Genomic DNA, 18157 nt, shown 5'->3' on the forward strand with positions numbered 1-18157 from the left:
GAACCATGATAGTCCAGGAAGTGTGTCCTAGATGCTATCAAGCTGCTGAAGATGTGAACCATGTCCTATGTTTTTGTGCTTTTGCCAAGGAAGTGTGGCTTGCTTTGAACCATGATAGTCCAGGAAATAATGACCAAACTGATTTTCTTGAGTGGTTATCATGGATGTTTGAGAAGTATTCTGTCAATAGAAGAACTGAGATTGCAATTATGCTATGGGCTATATTGGTTGCCTTCTTTGCAAGTTGTTCGCTGGTCCCGGCCGCCGTCTTCGCTAATGAAGATTAATGTTGATGCAAGTTTTTCCCTTCTACAAAAGAAAGCATGTTTAGGGGTAATTATCAGGGACAAGCAGGGACAGATTATGGGGGCTTGTAGTCGACTTACCTGTCAAGTACCTACTGCTTTTGCAGTGGAAGCTTTAGCTGTGATTCATGGCTTACGATTTGCTTTTGAGCTGGGTTTCCAGTCGGTTATTTTGGAAGGTGATTCAAGGTTGGTAATCCATAAACTAGTAACAAATTTGGAGGATTTTTTCTGAAATTAGTGCATTAATCTGGGAGGCGAAGGAATTTTCAAAGCTATTTGAGGTTTGTCGCTGCATCTGCGCCGCGAGATCGGGAAACATGGCTGCGCATGCAATGGCTCAGGATGGTTTAACAAGGAGGGAGGATCGTTTTTGGGTAGAGGAGGCACCACTGTTGGTTGCTGCTGTCGCCGATGAAGGCAGAAGACTGCTTGACCCATCCTAGTTCGGGCTGTGGGTGTTCTGTTTTGGGGAATTTATTCCATTGTGTTTTCCCCAATTTTTATCTTCAAGTGTTTGTTCATCGTCATTCTCGTTTTCTCCACTTGATAGATAACGCTGGTTCAATCCTCCGTGTGGAGGTCCCTGTTTTTGCTTTCTGTTTTTGCACTTTTCTAATTTTAAAGAGTTTTAGAAATCGGTGAAAAAAAAAAGAAATCGTTTCTAAAAACTAATAAAATTGTAGGTATTATTATGTATATTTTATTAAGTTTCAAAATAGAATTAGATCTCTACTTTATTTATACTTCTTATGAGTATAAATATGAACTTTGGATAAGCACTGTAAATATTCCGTTAATAAAATACACTCTCTCTTTTGCTCTCCTATTTTCTTTGTTCTTTACTCTTTGTCTTTTATTTTATAACATATTATCAACACGATTCTCTTTTATTTTATAATACGGTCACTCCAAATCTGCTACTTAAGTTGTTGTCGGTTGCCTTCTATAGCTATTGCAATATTTGGTAGTACAAAATTAGTAGTTGAAAGCTCCAGAATAGATAATATATTAATAACTTGTGATGGTTAATCCATTGGTTTTAAAAGATATTTATAATGAATCTCATATTGAGATCGTAAATGAGGAAAAAATTATATTTCATATGAATCAAAAGAGAATTGGGTTATTAATTTATATTTATTACTTTTGTTATAAATTGAATTGATCGTGACTATCTTTGTGATCTTATTTTGTCATCATCCCCGTTAAAGGGTTGAAAGCAAAATATTTGATTGTGTAAGATCTACTTAAATTGTGGAATAATTTAAAAGAAAAATATGAGCAATAGAATATAGTAATTCTATATCAAGCTCGTTATGGTTGGATGCACTTGAAGTTGCAAGTTTTTTTTTAAACTGAGTATAACTCTACATTATTCAGAATAAGTTCTCAATTAAAATTACGTGAAAAAATATTATTGACGAGAACTTGCAAGAGAGAAAACTTATGTATGAAAGTCATTTGTTATGTACTTGTTGTATACCTAGAAAATAAGATCCACTCTTAAAGTTTGCTGTTAATAATTTTTTTGGATATTTGAAGATTTTGACATATTCCCTGAGACATTTCCGTAGTAAATGTCACAATAATACTTGTATGTGGATACAAAGTAAAAGGAATAACAGTAAAATTATCAATTTGTCACAATTTATATTGGCATTATTAGTATAAATTGAAATGCATGTTAAAGTAAACCAAAAGTTTACTGATACAAATGTATTTACTACTTGGCGTGACTAGTTAGACCATCCTGGATCATATATGATGCGAAAATTAATTGAAAATTCATATGGACATTCATTAAAGAACTAGAAGATTCTTTAATTTAAAGAATTTTCATTTATTGCTTGTTCGCAATGAAAATTCATTGTTAAAAAGCTAAAGTTGAGATTTAATGTCTTACATTTCTGAAATGAATATGGACTCATTCATCCACTATATTGATGGTTTTGATATTATATGATTTTGGTAGATGCATCTACAAAATAACCACATATGTCTTATCAACTTGCAACCTGTCGTTTGCAAGATTGTTTATTTAAATAATTAATTTCAGATTATGCAATTAAGACAATTCATCTTGCTAATACTAATGAGTTTATATCTCGGTCTTTTATTGATTGAGTTTGAAAAACTTTTGTAAAAGTTTATTATTTATCGCATAATGGTTTAGAAAAGTATTGATTGAACGCATCGATTAATATCTAAATCATTACTTATGAGAACTAAACTTCCTATTTCAACATAAGATTATGTTGATTTACGTGTTGTATACATCAAGCCAATAAATTATAAATACTCCCCATTACAATTGATTTTTGGTTAAGAGCTAAATATTTCTCATCTTTGAATTTTTGTATGTGCGTATATGTTCCAATTGCTCCACTACAACAAAAGATGAGTGAATACTCAAAGAAAGATGGAAATATATATTAATTATGAGTCTCATTGTATTATTATATGTGTCGCAACCGTTTTTTGAAAACAAAAATTTAGTTGTCGACTTTAAAAATAAAACTGGAGTCGCCATCGATCCTTTATTAAGGTGTGATCGGCTCACCTTAAAAATTATTTTTGTCTACGAGTTTTGAGAAAACGAGTTCGGGAGTCAGTTACGTACGAGGAAGGGTTAGCACCCTCGTAACGCCCAAAATCGGTACCAAATTGACTATTCGATGTCTTAGTGTCGAAAGTTAAAAATATTTTAAAATAAGCTTGAATGATGAAATTTGCAAAAGGATAACCAATTGTTCAAGTCATGTAAAGAAATCGAGTCCCAATACATTAGGGTACAATTCCTCATAATCCCCAAACTTTAAATATCACTTTTATTTTATGCGAAAATCTTCATTTCGAGAAAGTAACAGGCCACACCCAATACGTTAGGGCACGACAAGTTAAGTTCCCAAAAATGATTTTTTATGCTCATGCATTTTGAATAAAGAATATTCTTGGTCATTTAAGATTGACAAAGAAAATCAGAACCCAATACGTTAAAGCTCAATTTCCCTCGAAAATCCCAAACTTCAAATAATGCTTTTATTCAAAAAAAACCTTTAAATCAAGAAAATAACTTTGATGAAGGGTTAAAACCAAAATATATTTTAAAAAGGGTATGTTAAAAGTTAATGTATAATATGATATAGATACTTTAATTTACAACATATACGAATAAATATTTACAAATATATATATACAAATACAATATAACAATAAAGTTGCAAACATATGTACACATATATCTAACGCATATACAAGTATACATGCCAATAGAGGGAATGAAATACATCAAATAAAAATAAAAATACATGTGTTGAAAATAAAATAAAAGTATAAGAATACGCATGTGTATATATTTACAGAAAAATGCATGAGTATGCATGTATTGGTAAAACATGAAAATATGTATATGTGGATTATAAAATAGATAAAAAAAGTATTATGAAATATATATGTACTATAAAGCGTGTACGAATATATAACAAAAAACTGTGAAGATAAAATAATACAAAATACATACACGTACATCTTCACAAAAATTTAAAATATATTCGTGTTTATTACAAAAATATGCGGGTGTATGGATCATCAAATATAGAGCATGTAGAAAATAAAATGCTTGTATATACGTGTATATGTAAAAATTATGAAAGATAAAATAATATATAAAATGAAGCATGCGTATATGTGTGTATTTTACAAAAACGTTTTCTTGAAATTGAAATACCAAAAATGTGTTTTGCAAAAAAATATAAATGTTTATAAAAAGAAAGTTTTGTGTTAAAATTAAAAGCATAAAGTAAATATACATATATATATATTATGATAATAATATAAGTATAAACAGACAGTAAGAATGAGTAACAATAGTAAAATAATGATAAGAAAATAAGATGAAGGGATTTAAAAAAAACAAAAGGATCATATTGTAATTGGTATAAAATTAGAGGGTACGAATGGTATTAAAAGTAAAATGGGGATGAAAATGCAACAAGCGAAGGACATGGGGGACCAATTTAGCAATAATCCGTTCTCCCAAAATGCTGCGCATTGACACTGGCTAAAATGAACAGAAATAGAAACATTTGGGCTAAATTTAAAAAAAAACAAAAATTGGCTTAATAAAACATGGCGCAAAAGAGGGAGGACTGATCGCGCAAATTCCCCCTCTGACTTCAAAACGCGCGGATCCTCCTCTCCGGGTCAGGTCACCGCGCGGGTCGGACCTGGCTAAAATGGTGCCTTTTCACTTTTGTTATTTAAAACAATTTTTGTTAAAAAAAAACAGCAGAAAGAGAGGGGAAAAAATAATAATAATAATAATAAAGATAAAATAAAAAAGAAATCAAATACCCTCTGTTAGGGTTTCGTTTCTGCGCTGCCGTTGCCCTTAACCAATCGGCCAGTTTGGATCCTGGCCATTCAAGGCGAAGCAAACTTTGGGTTTCATCGGCAAGACTACGCAGCCTCTTCCCTTTCTTTTTATTATTTCTTTTTAAAAAAACAAATGAAATAAAGAGAAAAAAACAAAAAAAAAGAACTCGATTTCACCTTGAAACAAGAAAGACAATCTGTATTCTTAGTGCTTTTTTTCTATTTCTTGCGTATCCTTTGTATATAACTTTTTCTACAAAATCAATGGTTTTATATAGCCCCCAAAATCGAAAAGAAAAAAAAGATATCTGCTAATTATTTTGCTATTTTATCTCAATCGGACTCTTTGAGTCCAACGATTGCAGGAGTTCGTGGAGTGTAAACACGCGTGGGGAAGCCGATCTCCGAGTCGTGCGGCGATTGGGTGTTAGGCGCGACGCTGGAGACTGCTAGGGCTTGCGGCGCTGAACATGCAACTAGGGTTTTGTTTTGTTTTTTAGTTTTAGGCCAGTTTGATTATTGGGTTTGGGCCAATTGATTGGGCTTGCACTGTTTTCTTTTTGTGTTTGGACCCAGGCCGATTGGGCCTTATTACAATATGTTTTAAATATTTTGGATATTAAATTATGACATGATTTGTGATTACTATTTTGATTTGATAGTTTTTCCCCACATTAGGGGGAGAGAAATAATAACATGTAATGAGTTAGGGGGACAATAATTTGAACCAGAAGTTCAACAATGATAATTCATTACAAGTTCCAAATATGAAAATTCTCATAAAAGAAAATAATAAATCTAGATGGTCATATAGTGAAGGCGGGTGCTCCAAAAGAGACCCAAAACATAACTAATAAGTAAAACTTCAGAAGAGATTCAAGTGCCTGAAACTGAAGATTAAAATAGTGAAAATAAGAGATCTCGATAAGTTATGTCAATTTGAGAAGATGTCGAACCGATAATAAAAGTTATCGACAATGGTTTTGCATGCAATATTATTGTTGAAATAATGAAATGAAAGAAGGATATTGAATAATTCTATTGAGAAATATAAATACGGAATAGATTGTTCAAAATAGAAAGACACAACTCAAGTACAATTAAATTCGTGGAGTTTTTGGACCAATAGTCCAAATACCTAAATGTATAAAGCCAGTGAGGGTACAAATGAAGTAGTTTTGCAAAAGCGGAATAAAAATATAAAGTTTTTCGCTAAGCCCTAGCATTGATTATGAAATGATATAAAATTCTTTTATGATGGGTGCAATAACCTTGAGATATATTATTAAACTAACAATTCATAAAATATCTCGCGTCTAATGGTTGTTGTTACAACATTTTATGAATCACTATATAGTAAAGTTTACAATAAAGTTTAATGATTCATATTGAAATTATCGGAAATTGTTCATTTATATGAATTGAAATAATTAAACATATGAGGTAAATTTGACTTAGTCAATAGTAGTTGAAAGAGGATTATAAAATGATCCAAAATACCTATTTGTATTTTTATAAAGGGATCATGATTAAAGTTTGTTATGATTATTGTTAAAACTCTGAAGAGATCAAAATATATTGCTCTCAAAATTTTCCCTCACTCATGACTTTCAAAAGAATATTGATATAAATGCTTAACAAATACGTTTAAATGGTCATTTGAAAAGCTAGTATTCAAGATTGAATACATAGAATATGAGATATTATGTAATGTTTTCATGAGGGGGAGTAAATATGTGCTGTACTCTTTTTCTCTTAATCGAGGTTTTGTCCCATTAGGGTTTCCCTACAAGATTTTTATGTTAGTAAGGTTTTAATGAGACACATTATCTATCAATGGACATTCAAGGAGGAGTGTTATGAATATTTTATTAAGTGGATGTCCATAAAGATCAATATAAGTTTTGGTGTACTTTAAATTCTAATAGCCATTAAAATTAGATCTTTACTTCATTTATACTTCTTATACCTATAAATATAAACTTTGTAGAAGCATTGTAAATATTCGATTGATCAATAAAATATGCTCTCTTAGTTCTTTACTCTTTATATTTTATTTTATAACAGATATGATGTTGATTGTACCATTACATATTTTTAAAAATAATTTAAAAGTTTCAAAGTTTTTTTTGTCAGTTTAAAGTGGATTTAATTTTTTATTTTAAATAAAAGAACCAACCTTCTCTGATGAGGGTAATTACATACCCAATGAAACTCTTATGATAGTAAGGTTGAATACCTTTTTTTCTCGTTAAAAGAATTTTAGAAATCGTCTCAAAAATAATTATTATTATAAATATTAGTTTCTAAAAATATTAAAATTGTAGGTGTGGTGTTGATTGTACTATTTCTTTAAATAGTATTAAAAATTATATTTACGTATTAAAATTTAATAAATTATTTGTTTAAAAATGCTTGCTCAAAATTTGTTTAATTATATATATAAAAAACTTAGACACGTACAAACAAAAGAAAAGAAATTTTACCTTGAGGTTTGTTTGCTTGGCTTGAGTGTGCAAAATTGATTGCGTTTACTTGAAATGCTTTGGGGTTAAGTTTTTTAGTTAAAATTTTAAATTTTACAATAACCTATATCCATCCTCTTGTAGATCAGTATTTCAAATAAATTTTAAAAAAAGAACAAAAAAGATGTGCATGTTTATTATTATTATTATTATTATTATTATTATTATTATTATTAATAATTGAGATTTTAATTAAAATACGACTTTAGTGTGTTAAGATTTTATTAGAATTATATTAAGATAATTATAGTTGATTTTATTAAGGATTTTTAAGAATTTTTATTATAATAATAAGTTAGTATTATTAAATAAAATAAAAGTTAAATGTAAATATAAGGTATGTGTCTTATTATATTAAATATATATGATTAAATACTAAAGTATTATTATTCAAATAATTACTGTTTTTTTTCTTAATTTTTAAATCGAAAATAATAACTGTGATAATTTGTGATGGTAAAATCCAAAACTGAAATCATTCTTTCTGGTGGGATAATCATGTACTGATTTAGTCTGCCATCTGGTTTTTTTATTTAACCAAAACTGCCATCCTAAAATCGTTATCATGATTGCATTCAGATGACAGGCATCATTAGTAGTTTTAGAAAAAGAAAAATGTAGTGAAGTTGTCCGCTAAGTGTATTGATCCTTTGGATCATGAAAATAAACCAAAAAGTTTGACAGTCATCAGTCATCAACAAGGGTTTTATTAGTATTGCAACAAAATGAGTCTGGTTACTAAGACATCTTTTTTGGGGTAAGCAAATGGTAGTGCCTGCCAATGTCCAATAATGCTAATTTACATCTCTCATGCAATCATTTGCTTTTGAACACAATTTCATCATCATCCACATCAAAGGCTGGGTTGCAGAGGCATCTGAACAGTCTCCCAATGCCCTATCACAACAATTCACAACAACTCGTAAATATCATACTGCATTTGATAACACACAAAAAATTTTGATCTTCAATTTCGGAGTAATCAGTAAAGTGAACAATTCTGAGCTCCAAACAATCAATGACAGTAATGTTTCAATAGCATTTGATAGATTTTTGTTTGTCAGTTCTAGGATACTCACCCCTTAAGAACCATGCCAATAGCAGCAGCTCATATGCTATATTCATGCATGCATATATATGTGTGTGCGCGTGTGTGTGTCTGTGTATTATATCGTGTGCTATTATCATGCATCTGCGTCACATTTTGACAAAATCTCATATGCGTTTTACGTATGTTAGGCCTGAAGGATTTCTAACATGCCTGAGTGAGAAAAGGAGTTCGATACGAAAGTGCTCCTGGCGACTCCTCTTCACTGCTGCTGTCAGAACTGCTTCCATCATCATCATCATCATCATCCATTTCAGCAACATTTTTCCTCCTTGATGTTCCACCGTTTCGAGCTTCTTGTTCCTGGTTAAATAATGTTCCAAAGCGTAAATCCCTTTTGATTTCTTCCAAATGATTACACGTGATAGAATATACGAAGACTTTCCTGTTATGCATTCTTAGTATGTAAAGCTAAAGAATGCAGCAAATTACAAGGTAGCCAATTCAATGAATTTTGTACCTGAAATGTCTTCCCAAGAATTTTTAGAGCCAGAGCTCTAGCTTTGAGTTCCTCCTTCTTGACATTATTTTCCCGCAGCACCTGCAAAACCAATCATCATTCGTCAGAATGATAAGAAAATCCGTAAATTTTAAAACTACTATTGAAACAAGAATCATTTCCTAGCCTATAATTTCAATAGACAAACTACAGGTAGCAAAGATATCCAGCTATATGAATTACTATAATATAAACCAAGTATCAAAGTCACTAAGAACACAGAAACTCACCATTTGGCACACATGTACGAGAGTTACTTCAATATCCACAACATTCAATTTCCATAAAGAGCTCATCAGAGTTTCTTTATTTAAGCGTAAATGTGCTTCAACATCATTTTCAGCGCCACTACCACCCATTTTAAATTGCTTGCGCATATCTTCTTGAAGTTGCAGTAACTGAAAAGCACCTGGAGTTATATTTCTAACTGTATCAGTGGCAGATAGAACTTCCTGAAACTACTGCTTTTGAAGAGTTGGAGGAGGAAACTCGGAAAGGGTGCTTATAGATTTACTGTAACTTGCCTTTTGCTGCAGTGATCTGTGACTTCCAGAAATGTCCCTTGTGCCGGACCCATTCAGCCAAAAATGGTACACCAAGATAAATTGCCTTCTTTCCAAGCTCTTGGGATGCCTGTCTCGAGTATATGTAGCCAATGGTGTGTAATATATCAACCCCAAAAGCTGCAAATTCAAGCCAGTAGGGGTTACTAGCATCAAAGTTTACTGCAGAGAAGTACCAAAAGGCTAGTGCAAGAATCTGCTGGTTTTAAATTCATTGAACCACACTGCCAGAGGATCATGACTTACAGCCTACACTTATTGCTACCTCTGTAAACGATGCTAAGAGCAGAGTATAATTTCATCCACTGCCATTTAAAGATGCATATTTTGCAAAATTCTTATCATAGAAAGATAACAGTATTTAAGATTCTTCAGGACAGACCCAAATAAGTAGTTTAACAGCTGATTGGCACAGAAAAAGCCTCTAATTAACAGAACATGTCTGTACGACTAGAAAAGGAAAACGAAAAAAAAACCCTAGAAATGCTTAGATAACTCAATTTACCAGTATCAGACAGCCGTCTGGCTTCAGATTCTGCATGCTGCATGAATCCATCTTTATCACCTCGGACATATTGATTAAGAAAATCTCCTAATGATTTTGCTAACTTTTCTTCTCTTTCTTTCTGAACAGCCTGCATGCAAGGTCGCACAAAAAAAACTGCTCTTATAAATTATAGAAAATTTGCTTTAAGAACTAAAAAGAACCTGCTTATCTATAACACTGAGGAGTTTAATCAGTTTTGGCCATGTCAACCACCAAGCATGATTCACAAAATCTCAGTTCAGATGTATGGAAGCAGTTGAGTCAATACAATTTTTCTCTTTGTGGCATGAAACTTATTTTTCAGAATCTTAAAGTAGCCCTCTCTGTAAATATTTCTGATTGTTAAGTTGAAGTTTAAGAAACCAAAGTTTGTCCCAATGGAGTTCTCTATAATATTTCATCCAACCTTTTCCTTGTAAGAATATCAGGTAAGTCCCTAACTTAGAAAAACGGCCATTATTTAATAGCTGAGTACTACCATTATTACAGACTAGGGCTGCCACTATTTGACACGAAGGATGAAAATTCATGTTGCAGTTGCCACACATTCATCTGATTTGATGTATGATAAGAATTGACCTTTCACTTCTACAGAATGAAAAGTTCAGGCATTAGTTTAACATGGGAGCACACTTGCCTTTAACTTATCGTTCAGTTTTTCAAGTTTGTCTGTTTCATTGGCTAGTTCTGAAGAAGCCATTGATGCAACAGCAGCATGTCCTATGTAGTCCTCAAATAATTCACTTCCAAAGAGAAGAGCAAAGACTGCTGTTGGATCAAGCATGGTGTCCCTGAGAACCAAAATGGTGTCCTGAGATAATTAGGAGACTTGGACTTTCTTTAGAAAGAATAGAATTTGTTTGGATGCTCAACAAAATATTGCAAAACTTAAAATAGTTACATGGTTAAAATAGTAAACTTAGTCATAGATTAAGCATTTTCTGGTGTCCAGGATTCAATTGGTTGACTGATCTTATTAGTACATAACACTGGCTTTCTAAGAAAAGAATACAAAATAAAGCTATCTAAGAGCTTTGTAATTAAGCATCTGGAGCTTAAAACCAACTATCAATTTGCATACCATGTCATCCTAAACGTGTATGATCAACACTGAATGTGAATGTCGTACCTAGTTATGCTGTATTTTCCATTTCTGTCATAAGCATCTCTTTGAACAGGATCACTCAGAATTTGATAAGCTTCACCTAGTACCTGGAAAAATGAAGATTGTCAATGCATTAATTATCCCTTTCATTAACTAGCTGGACATGTAGGATAAAATAACTTATGTGGAAAAGAAACCAAATGAGCAACAAAATTAGCATACATACCTGAAATCTCTCAGCAGCATGAGGGTCATTGGGATTTTTGTCGGGATGAACTTGCCTTGCCTGTACCGAGCATAGCATCTATCTATAAAATTCTTGACTACTATATAGTTAATGAAAAGTTTGTGTTTATATTAAGAAGGCATGAAGCAGTTTACTTAAACCTCTCTGGTCCAGTCATCATCTAACAATCAAAATTTCATTCACCTTTCAACATTCAATCCTCCCTTAACAATCTCTACCTCTCCCATATGGCACATGTTCTATTAGTCCATCAAAATCTAGCTTCAAAATATATTGAAAAGACGAAAGGAAAATGAAGAAAGGAGAAAAAGAGAACAGAATATGCATGATCATCAAAGAGGATCAAGATTCCATAAATACATAAGAAAGCACAACAGTAGATAATTAAGTATAAACAAATGACATTTCCTATTTGATCATGCCATAGAAACTAAAGCTTATTCTGGTGAGAATTGAGAAATACAAGAGAAATAAATTATTCAACCATTAAAAATATAAACCAATTACCAACAAAAGAAAAAAAAAATCTCAAAAGTCCAAACCTTAAGGTAATAAGCTTTTCTAATCTCTTCTTCGGAAGCTGATGGACTAACACCTAGAACATCATAGTACTCAGTTTCCTTCACCATTTTTCTTGATCTTAGTCTCAATGGTGAGTTCAACGCCCCCAGCTTCTTGGAGGACAGAGTTGCAAAGCTTGGGATATAACTGTTAAAGAGAAGAGGAAAAAGAATAAGAAAGAAGAAAGGAAAAAGGGGGTGGGAATGTGAATGAAAGAGGTGGGCAAAGTTCTTGATGGCCACGAGCTTATCTTGCCTTTCCAGTTCTTCACAGTAATAAACAAATACTAAAAACTGCTTTTAGCGGGAGCAAAGCAGTATTTTAACTGTCAGTGTAGTGATGCTTATCATATGAAAAATGCTTACTGGATTGCTTTTTAAGTAATCAGAGCTGTTAGTGGGCTCGGGTTTGATCTTTGCTGGACCATCCCAAACCAAAAATAATGACATGTGATGCCTATCTTGCGGAAAGGCACGGGCCTTGTTTACTCATTTGGGTCAATGAAGAGCATTGCAGAGAAAAAATAAACTAAATTACCAAATGACATGCCATTGCCAGCCTCACCAATCTTCACCATACATGCCCTTTTCTCCAAAAAAAAAAAAAAAAAGAAATCCCAGAAGATTGATTCCCTGGAAGGGGGATTATTGGTGTGTTTTGTAATGGAGCAAGATTTGGTTGAAACAGAGAAAAGAAGGAAGAGAGAAATAAATATAGACCCTAGTTTACAGTGGAGCCAATGGCAACTCCTGGATTCGATTCTTCCTACAGGTGGGTTTGCTCATTCCTTTGGTCTTGAGGCAGCAATTCAGGCACGTTTAGTCTCAGGCCCTGATGATCTCCAAACTTTTGTCATTCATTTGTTAGAGAATACTGGGAGTTTACTCCTCCCTTTTGTTTACTCCGCAACTATGAACCCTACTTTAGACAACTGGCAGAAACTTGACAGAATCTTGGATGCAACTTTAAGCAATGAAGTGGGTCGAAAGGCATCAGTTTCACAAGGGTCTTCTCTCATGCGAGTGGCTGCCTCTGTTTTCACGGAACTTCCATCACTTAAATCTATGAGAGATGTTTGTATTGGTTCTGGCGTTGTGTCGTTCCACCATGCTCCTGTCTTTGGGATGATCTGTGGACTTCTAGGGATGGACAGTGGAACCAGTCAAAGAGCTTATATTTTTATGACTATGAGAGATGTGATTTCAGCTGCTACAAGGTTGAATTTAGTTGGACCTTTGGGTGCTGCGGTATTGCAGCATCGGGTTGCTTATGTTGCTGAATCTATGGTCAAGAAATGGATGGACCGTTCGGTTGAGGATGCTTGCCAAACGGCTCCTCTACTTGATACCATTCAAGGTTGCCATACCTACTTGTTTTCTAGGTTGTTCTGTTCTTAACCTTGTACCTTTGGGTGTAAACTTTTGAATTTCTCCATGAAATTGAGTGTTATTTTGATACAGGAAAATGATTACAGCATATTGTTAATTGAATCCCTGGAATTTTTGTGGCCAGTGTACAATTCTGTGAAAAAAAAAGATGAGTCAACTCTACATAAGAAACAGAACATCACAAATAATTTGCCTGATATTGACCCTGAATGAAACTAATGCTTACACATCAGTCCACCATTGTCAATGTTGAAAGTTATTAGGATCTTCTTAATTCTTTTCCATTTGAACTGATGGAGAAATAAAAATTGTACAGATTATCCCCCATAATCCATACCCATTAGCTGTAGGTTGTGGGAGGCCCCAAAGAAAGGTAATTATACTTCCTTACATAAAAGTCAAAGAAAGATGGCCCATCATCATGGCTCGAAGTGATTATAAAACATCATCGGAACCTGCTTTTAGCATCAAAATTGTAGCCCTTTAGGCGCTTGAGAATTGAATAACACACTGTATCAGCTTGCTTTCTGCCTCAGTTGCATGGGATATATCTTTCTATTGGAGTGGTGCATGATGACTAGTTTGATACATCAAACTTCTACTGCCTTTCCACAAATAAATAAAATAAATCAGCAGTTTGGTACTAAATGCATGCTCATTGAGTGATAAAATACCCCTACAAAACAGGAATCAACCTTCATAATGGTCTTCTTGCAACAAGTTAGATGATGATTTGTCATTCTCAAAGCACTTATTATAGCCACGCAAGCTCAACTCTGTCTCTGCTATATCAGCAGCAATATATACAACTAATATTTGCCTAAACTGTCTTGGATGCATGGAGAATACATGCAGCATAGAGCTCTCACATGGATTTGCAAACATTTGGGAGCAAAATGGGTTAAGAACAATGCAATAACTTGCACAAGTGGATGCACATTCGGTTCTAGAGTTATATCTTCAAATTTCCGAAACAGCTGCCCCCCAATACCCCCTATCTCATCTGATACAATCATTAGAACACCATTATTCGTCTTAAAATTTGACGTCCTGTTTCACTTATGTTGATCTTCATCCTGATAATAATATTTGACAATTCCATGGTACGCAAGCACAACCTGCAGTGTAGTGGGAGATGCAAGTTGTTTGTCCACATTGAGCAGCCCTATATGGAATGGAATATGGATTTACAATTAGATTGATTCTAAAGCAAAAGAAAACAATTAAAACTTACTTCAGGCAGGTATAGCGGGTTCCTTTGGTGGGGTACCAAGAAGTTCCATCACCAGGGAGAGCAATACTAAAAAAGCGTTGTCATACACACACACACAGACACATATATATATATAATTAATCTTTAATATAAATAATTAAAATATATATTTTATTTTTAAAGGCAAAATATTTGGGGGAAAAGGGTTTTCTTTATTGGGTTCTGAGTTGTTAGATAGACCTTGAACAGTATAGTCCAATTTACAAGACAAATGGGCTTCTTTTGTTTTCATTTCTCAACGAAGTCGACTCAAAATTTGAGCGGGGAAAGTCCCGAGTCTTAACGAACTGACTGCAAACTTCAGTCAGTTACTGGCAAACCCCATAAAAGTACAAGTAGAAGATTTCTTCAGCTTTCTCATACTCTACAGAAGGAGGAGGAGGAGAAACGAAAGACCCCCCAAAGGCATTGCTTCATTCAACAATGTCGATCCCAATCCTAGAGACGTGCAGGAAAAGAAAGAGAAGGCCAAAGTTATTTGGGTTACATTCATTTGCAGAACCTGGTTGCCCAATAAACCCCACCGGTCCTTTCCGGGATAACATCCGTATTTTCCTTAAACAATGTGCTGAGCCCGAAGATTACTGTGTCAAAGGAATGCCCCTTTGGTGCACCCTTCTTGTTCGTGACAAGAGCTGCGTCGTCCCTCTTTACACCATTGAAGAAGGTGTTAACCACTCTTTAAACCCTTTCTGTGATCACTGCAGGTGTACAGGTTTGCCCCTTTCTTTCAGGTTTTTAACGTTTCTTCCCTAAATGGGGTTTTCTTGTTTCTTTATATGATTCAGGTTTTTGGGTTTTTACTTATTGAATTTTCGATTTCTTGTTTATCTTTCAGTTGGATAGTTTGCAATTTTGTTTATCTAAAGATAGCTTGAAACTTGTAGTAAACAAGAAGTTTTAACCAAGAATGGAACTGCTAGATAAAATAGAAAAAGACTAGCTTTTCTAAAATCTTTTCCATGACAGCAAAAGGTGAGTTTTATAACTTGTTATTTGCTTTTGATAGATCAATGCATGAAAAGATAAATCTCTTGATTCCTCACCTTTTCTGATTATTCAAGTGTAGTTAGCATGAGAAACCAACTTTATGCCAATCAACCCCACCATCGTTTCGATTTTGCTTTTGGAATTTCCTAGTGTCTGCAAAATTTTCCCGTCATCTGTGTCTCTAATTTGATTAAATTATTCTTAGTTTGAGGCCAATGCCGTGCTCTTCTAGTAAGGAACTGATATTTATTGTTCCTGCTGTTCGTTTTCTTTAAGGTTGGGGCAACCATTTAGTTTCCAAGAGGAAGTATCATGTGGTAATACCAAATGATCGAGACTGGAATAAGCCTTTAGAGGATAATGTATTAAACATCCATTCCCATCTCTTACATGGGTTGATTCACTGTAATGGATTTGGTCATCTACTCTGCATCAACGGAATTGAAGGTGGTTCTAAGTATCTCTATGGCAGAGAAATCATGGATCTCTGGGATCGTATTTGTGAAATTCTTAAAGCTCGGTAAAACTTCAAAAGTGTTAGCTTCAAATTAGCCTAGTAAACATTTAAGAATGCTACTTCATGACCATTTCATGCTTTTCAGGAAAATCTCAGTGGAGGATGCATCGAAGAAGCATGGTATGGATCTACGTTTGCTTCATGGAGTCGCATATGGACATACATGGTTTGGTCGTTGGGGTTACAAGTTCTGCCGTGGAAGCTATGGTGTTTCAGAGGAAAATTATGATAGAGCAATTGAAATACTCAGCTCCCAGAAACTTGACAAAATCATTCAAGACTTCAGTGACAGGGAGCAAAGCAGACAAATCAAGTGCATGGTTCAGCATTATAGAGATCTTAGTGAGAGCCAGTTGGTCACAATCCGAGATCTTTTCAAGTTTATGCTCACTATCAAATCTCGTAGCGCATTGCAGAAGAAATTAGTAGCAGCTACTGCTGCTCCTTCAGCTTCTGTACAGAAAAATTCCATCAGAATATCGTTCCATAAGAAGGACAATTCGAAGGAAAAATATTTGAGATGCAAGAGGTTTACTAGTGTCATAGCTCATATGGATAGCCGATGGCCTGCAAAAAGGCTAGAATTTGCAGCAGAGGTGATTGTAGATGCTTTGAAGCAACATAAATCTGAGGTCGGTCATGGTGGGATGACAAGGCAGGATCTAAGAGATGCAGCTCGGATGCATATCGGTGATACGGGTTTGCTGGATTACGTATTGAAATCAATGAACAATGTAATCGTTGGATGTCACATTGTGCGTCGTGGAATTAACTCAGCTCGGGTTTTAGAATACACAATTGACGACGTAGATCCAGTTAAGGACCTTAAGTTGTTAGAAGCAACAGAGGAAATACATCAAAAACCTCTACCAGATCTTTTGCCTGCTCCTGCTCCTGTCCCTGGAACTGATGTTTATAATGATGTGGTGTATTTGTATAATAACACACTACTGAACTATCCAGAATCAGAATTGCTGGAACTTGCCACCCAGGCAGTTCTAGATAGCAAACACTTCGTGAAGGATCGGCCATTTAGAGATGAAGATGACCAGTTGTTGAGATTCTTTTGCCAAGTCATGCCTGGTTTGTTTGATGCAGAGAACATGGCAACTGAGACATCACCTGCTGGTGAACTTGTCATGGTTCCATTACATGCCACAGTTTTTGACCTAAAACAAGCTGCTGAAAAAGCATTGAGGGATACTTATTGTATTATGGATAAGTTTGTGGTGACAGAGGTCGACAACCTAGGTGAAATGGAAGATAGGGATGTACTGTTTGGAGCACTTGAGTCAGGTGCAGAAATTCTGGTCAGAGGGAGTGGAATAGATTTGGACAGTAATCTGAAGCATGAAGGCGGTGCGGACAATTGGATTGTCAGATGTGAATGTGGGGCTCGAGATGATGATGGGGAGAGGATGATAGCATGTGACATTTGTGAGGTGTGGCAGCACACACGCTGCTGTGGCATAGAGGACTCTGAGGCTGTGCCACCATTGTTTGTGTGCCCAGGGTGCTGCACTTCTTTTGGACCACCTATGACCAACTCTCCCCTAGAATTTCAGTGTTCTGATGATCTGCTATTGGACTCGGCCACTATGTATGGGATGGACTACGAGTATGACAACTGCATTGGGCTACTACAATGATCATGGAGTGTTAGCCAAGGACTAAATGATCTTTCTGAGCAGCTTGTTGTGAGTGATCACCATAACATGGTGATTCATCAGGGTGGCATCTTATGAAGTTTCACCTTGTCATACACTAGCATAGATAGGAATAGCGCAGAGTTGAACAGTTTTGATTGATTCATCATCGTCAAAGATACTAATCTGCTTGTTGGTTACACTAGACAGGGCGTTCAAATGCTTTTCAACAACTGAAACAAGAATAAACCGGCAGAAGTCTTGGGCAACAGCTTGTTGTACCATCTCATGAGCCATGGGAAACTGCTACTGTTCATTTTCCCTTTCGGTTGGGCGGTAGAGATAAGTAAAACTCATGTAACGAATTCAATTCTTTTGACTTCTGAAGATTCTTTATAGCAAATTGTATTGTGCAAGCCTCCACCTTTTTGCCCTTCATTCTTTGTTTCTATCTGGCTATAGATATTGGTCTCTTATGGCCATATCATCCATAAACATTATTATAT

General features: G+C 34.5%; 3 protein-coding genes across 5 annotated transcripts; 2 read left to right on the forward strand and 1 right to left on the reverse strand.

Moving 5' to 3' along the window:
• Nucleotides 1-7896: 7896 nt before the first annotated feature.
• On the reverse strand, nt 7897-12513 carry LOC105784109 (chaperone protein dnaJ 10). Of its 3 annotated transcripts, none has more exons than XM_012609903.2 (11): nt 12375-12513; nt 11819-11984; nt 11256-11315; nt 11054-11136; nt 10562-10715; nt 9883-10012; nt 9339-9497; nt 9045-9223; nt 8776-8856; nt 8469-8618; nt 7897-8104 (listed from the first exon to the last, which is right to left on the reverse strand). In XM_012609903.2, exons 2-11 carry the CDS (start codon nt 11903-11905, stop codon nt 8024-8026), a joined length of 1164 nt encoding a protein of 387 aa, XP_012465357.1. In that variant the 5' UTR covers nt 11906-11984; nt 12375-12513; the 3' UTR covers nt 7897-8023. The 3 variants fall into 3 exon arrangements, with proteins under 3 accessions (XP_012465357.1, XP_052482305.1, XP_012465356.1); XM_052626345.1 differs by lacking the exon at nt 12375-12513 and adding an exon at nt 12203-12355; XM_012609902.2 differs by lacking the exon at nt 12375-12513 and having other exon boundaries at nt 11819-12166.
• LOC105784111 (urease accessory protein F) lies at nt 12383-13348 on the forward strand. Its single transcript, XM_012609905.2, has one exon. It carries the CDS (start codon nt 12383-12385, stop codon nt 13232-13234), a length of 852 nt encoding a protein of 283 aa, XP_012465359.1. The 3' UTR covers nt 13235-13348.
• Nucleotides 13349-14921: 1573 nt separating this feature from the next.
• LOC105781907 (PHD finger protein MALE MEIOCYTE DEATH 1) lies at nt 14922-17874 on the forward strand. Its single transcript, XM_012606434.2, has 3 exons — nt 14922-15213; nt 15765-16008; nt 16091-17874. The coding sequence occupies exons 1-3, from the start codon at nt 14922-14924 to the stop codon at nt 17652-17654; spliced, it is 2100 nt and encodes a 699-aa protein (XP_012461888.1). The 3' UTR covers nt 17655-17874.
• Nucleotides 17875-18157: the final 283 nt, after the last annotated feature.

This window comes from Gossypium raimondii, chromosome 2, assembly GCF_025698545.1.
Source record: "Gossypium raimondii isolate GPD5lz chromosome 2, ASM2569854v1, whole genome shotgun sequence".
Lineage (NCBI taxonomy): Eukaryota > Viridiplantae > Streptophyta > Magnoliopsida > Malvales > Malvaceae > Gossypium > Gossypium raimondii.

What these genes read in the sequence shown, in the direction of transcription:
- LOC105781907 (XM_012606434.2), top strand. Translation starts at nt 14,922, where the DNA reads ATGTCGATCCCAATCCTAGAGACGTGCAGGAAAAGAAAGAGAAGGCCA. An exon ending in TGATCACTGCAGGTGTACAG is followed by an intron (nt 15,214 to 15,764) that starts GTTTGCCCCTTT and finishes GTTTTCTTTAAG; the next exon opens with GTTGGGGCAACCATTTAGTT. An exon ending in TGTGAAATTCTTAAAGCTCG is followed by an intron (nt 16,009 to 16,090) that starts GTAAAACTTCAA and finishes CATGCTTTTCAG; the next exon opens with GAAAATCTCAGTGGAGGATG.
- LOC105784111 (XM_012609905.2), top strand. Translation starts at nt 12,383, where the DNA reads ATGCCATTGCCAGCCTCACCAATCTTCACCATACATGCCCTTTTCTCC.
- LOC105784109 (XM_012609903.2), bottom strand. Translation starts at nt 11,905, where the DNA reads ATGGTGAAGGAAACTGAGTACTATGATGTTCTAGGTGTTAGTCCATCA. An exon ending in CAGACGGCTGTCTGATACTG is followed by an intron (nt 9,498 to 9,882) that starts GTAAATTGAGTT and finishes TTGAATTTGCAG; the next exon opens with CTTTTGGGGTTGATATATTA. An exon ending in TCGTACATGTGTGCCAAATG is followed by an intron (nt 8,857 to 9,044) that starts GTGAGTTTCTGT and finishes TTGGTTTTGCAG; the next exon opens with GTGCTGCGGGAAAATAATGT.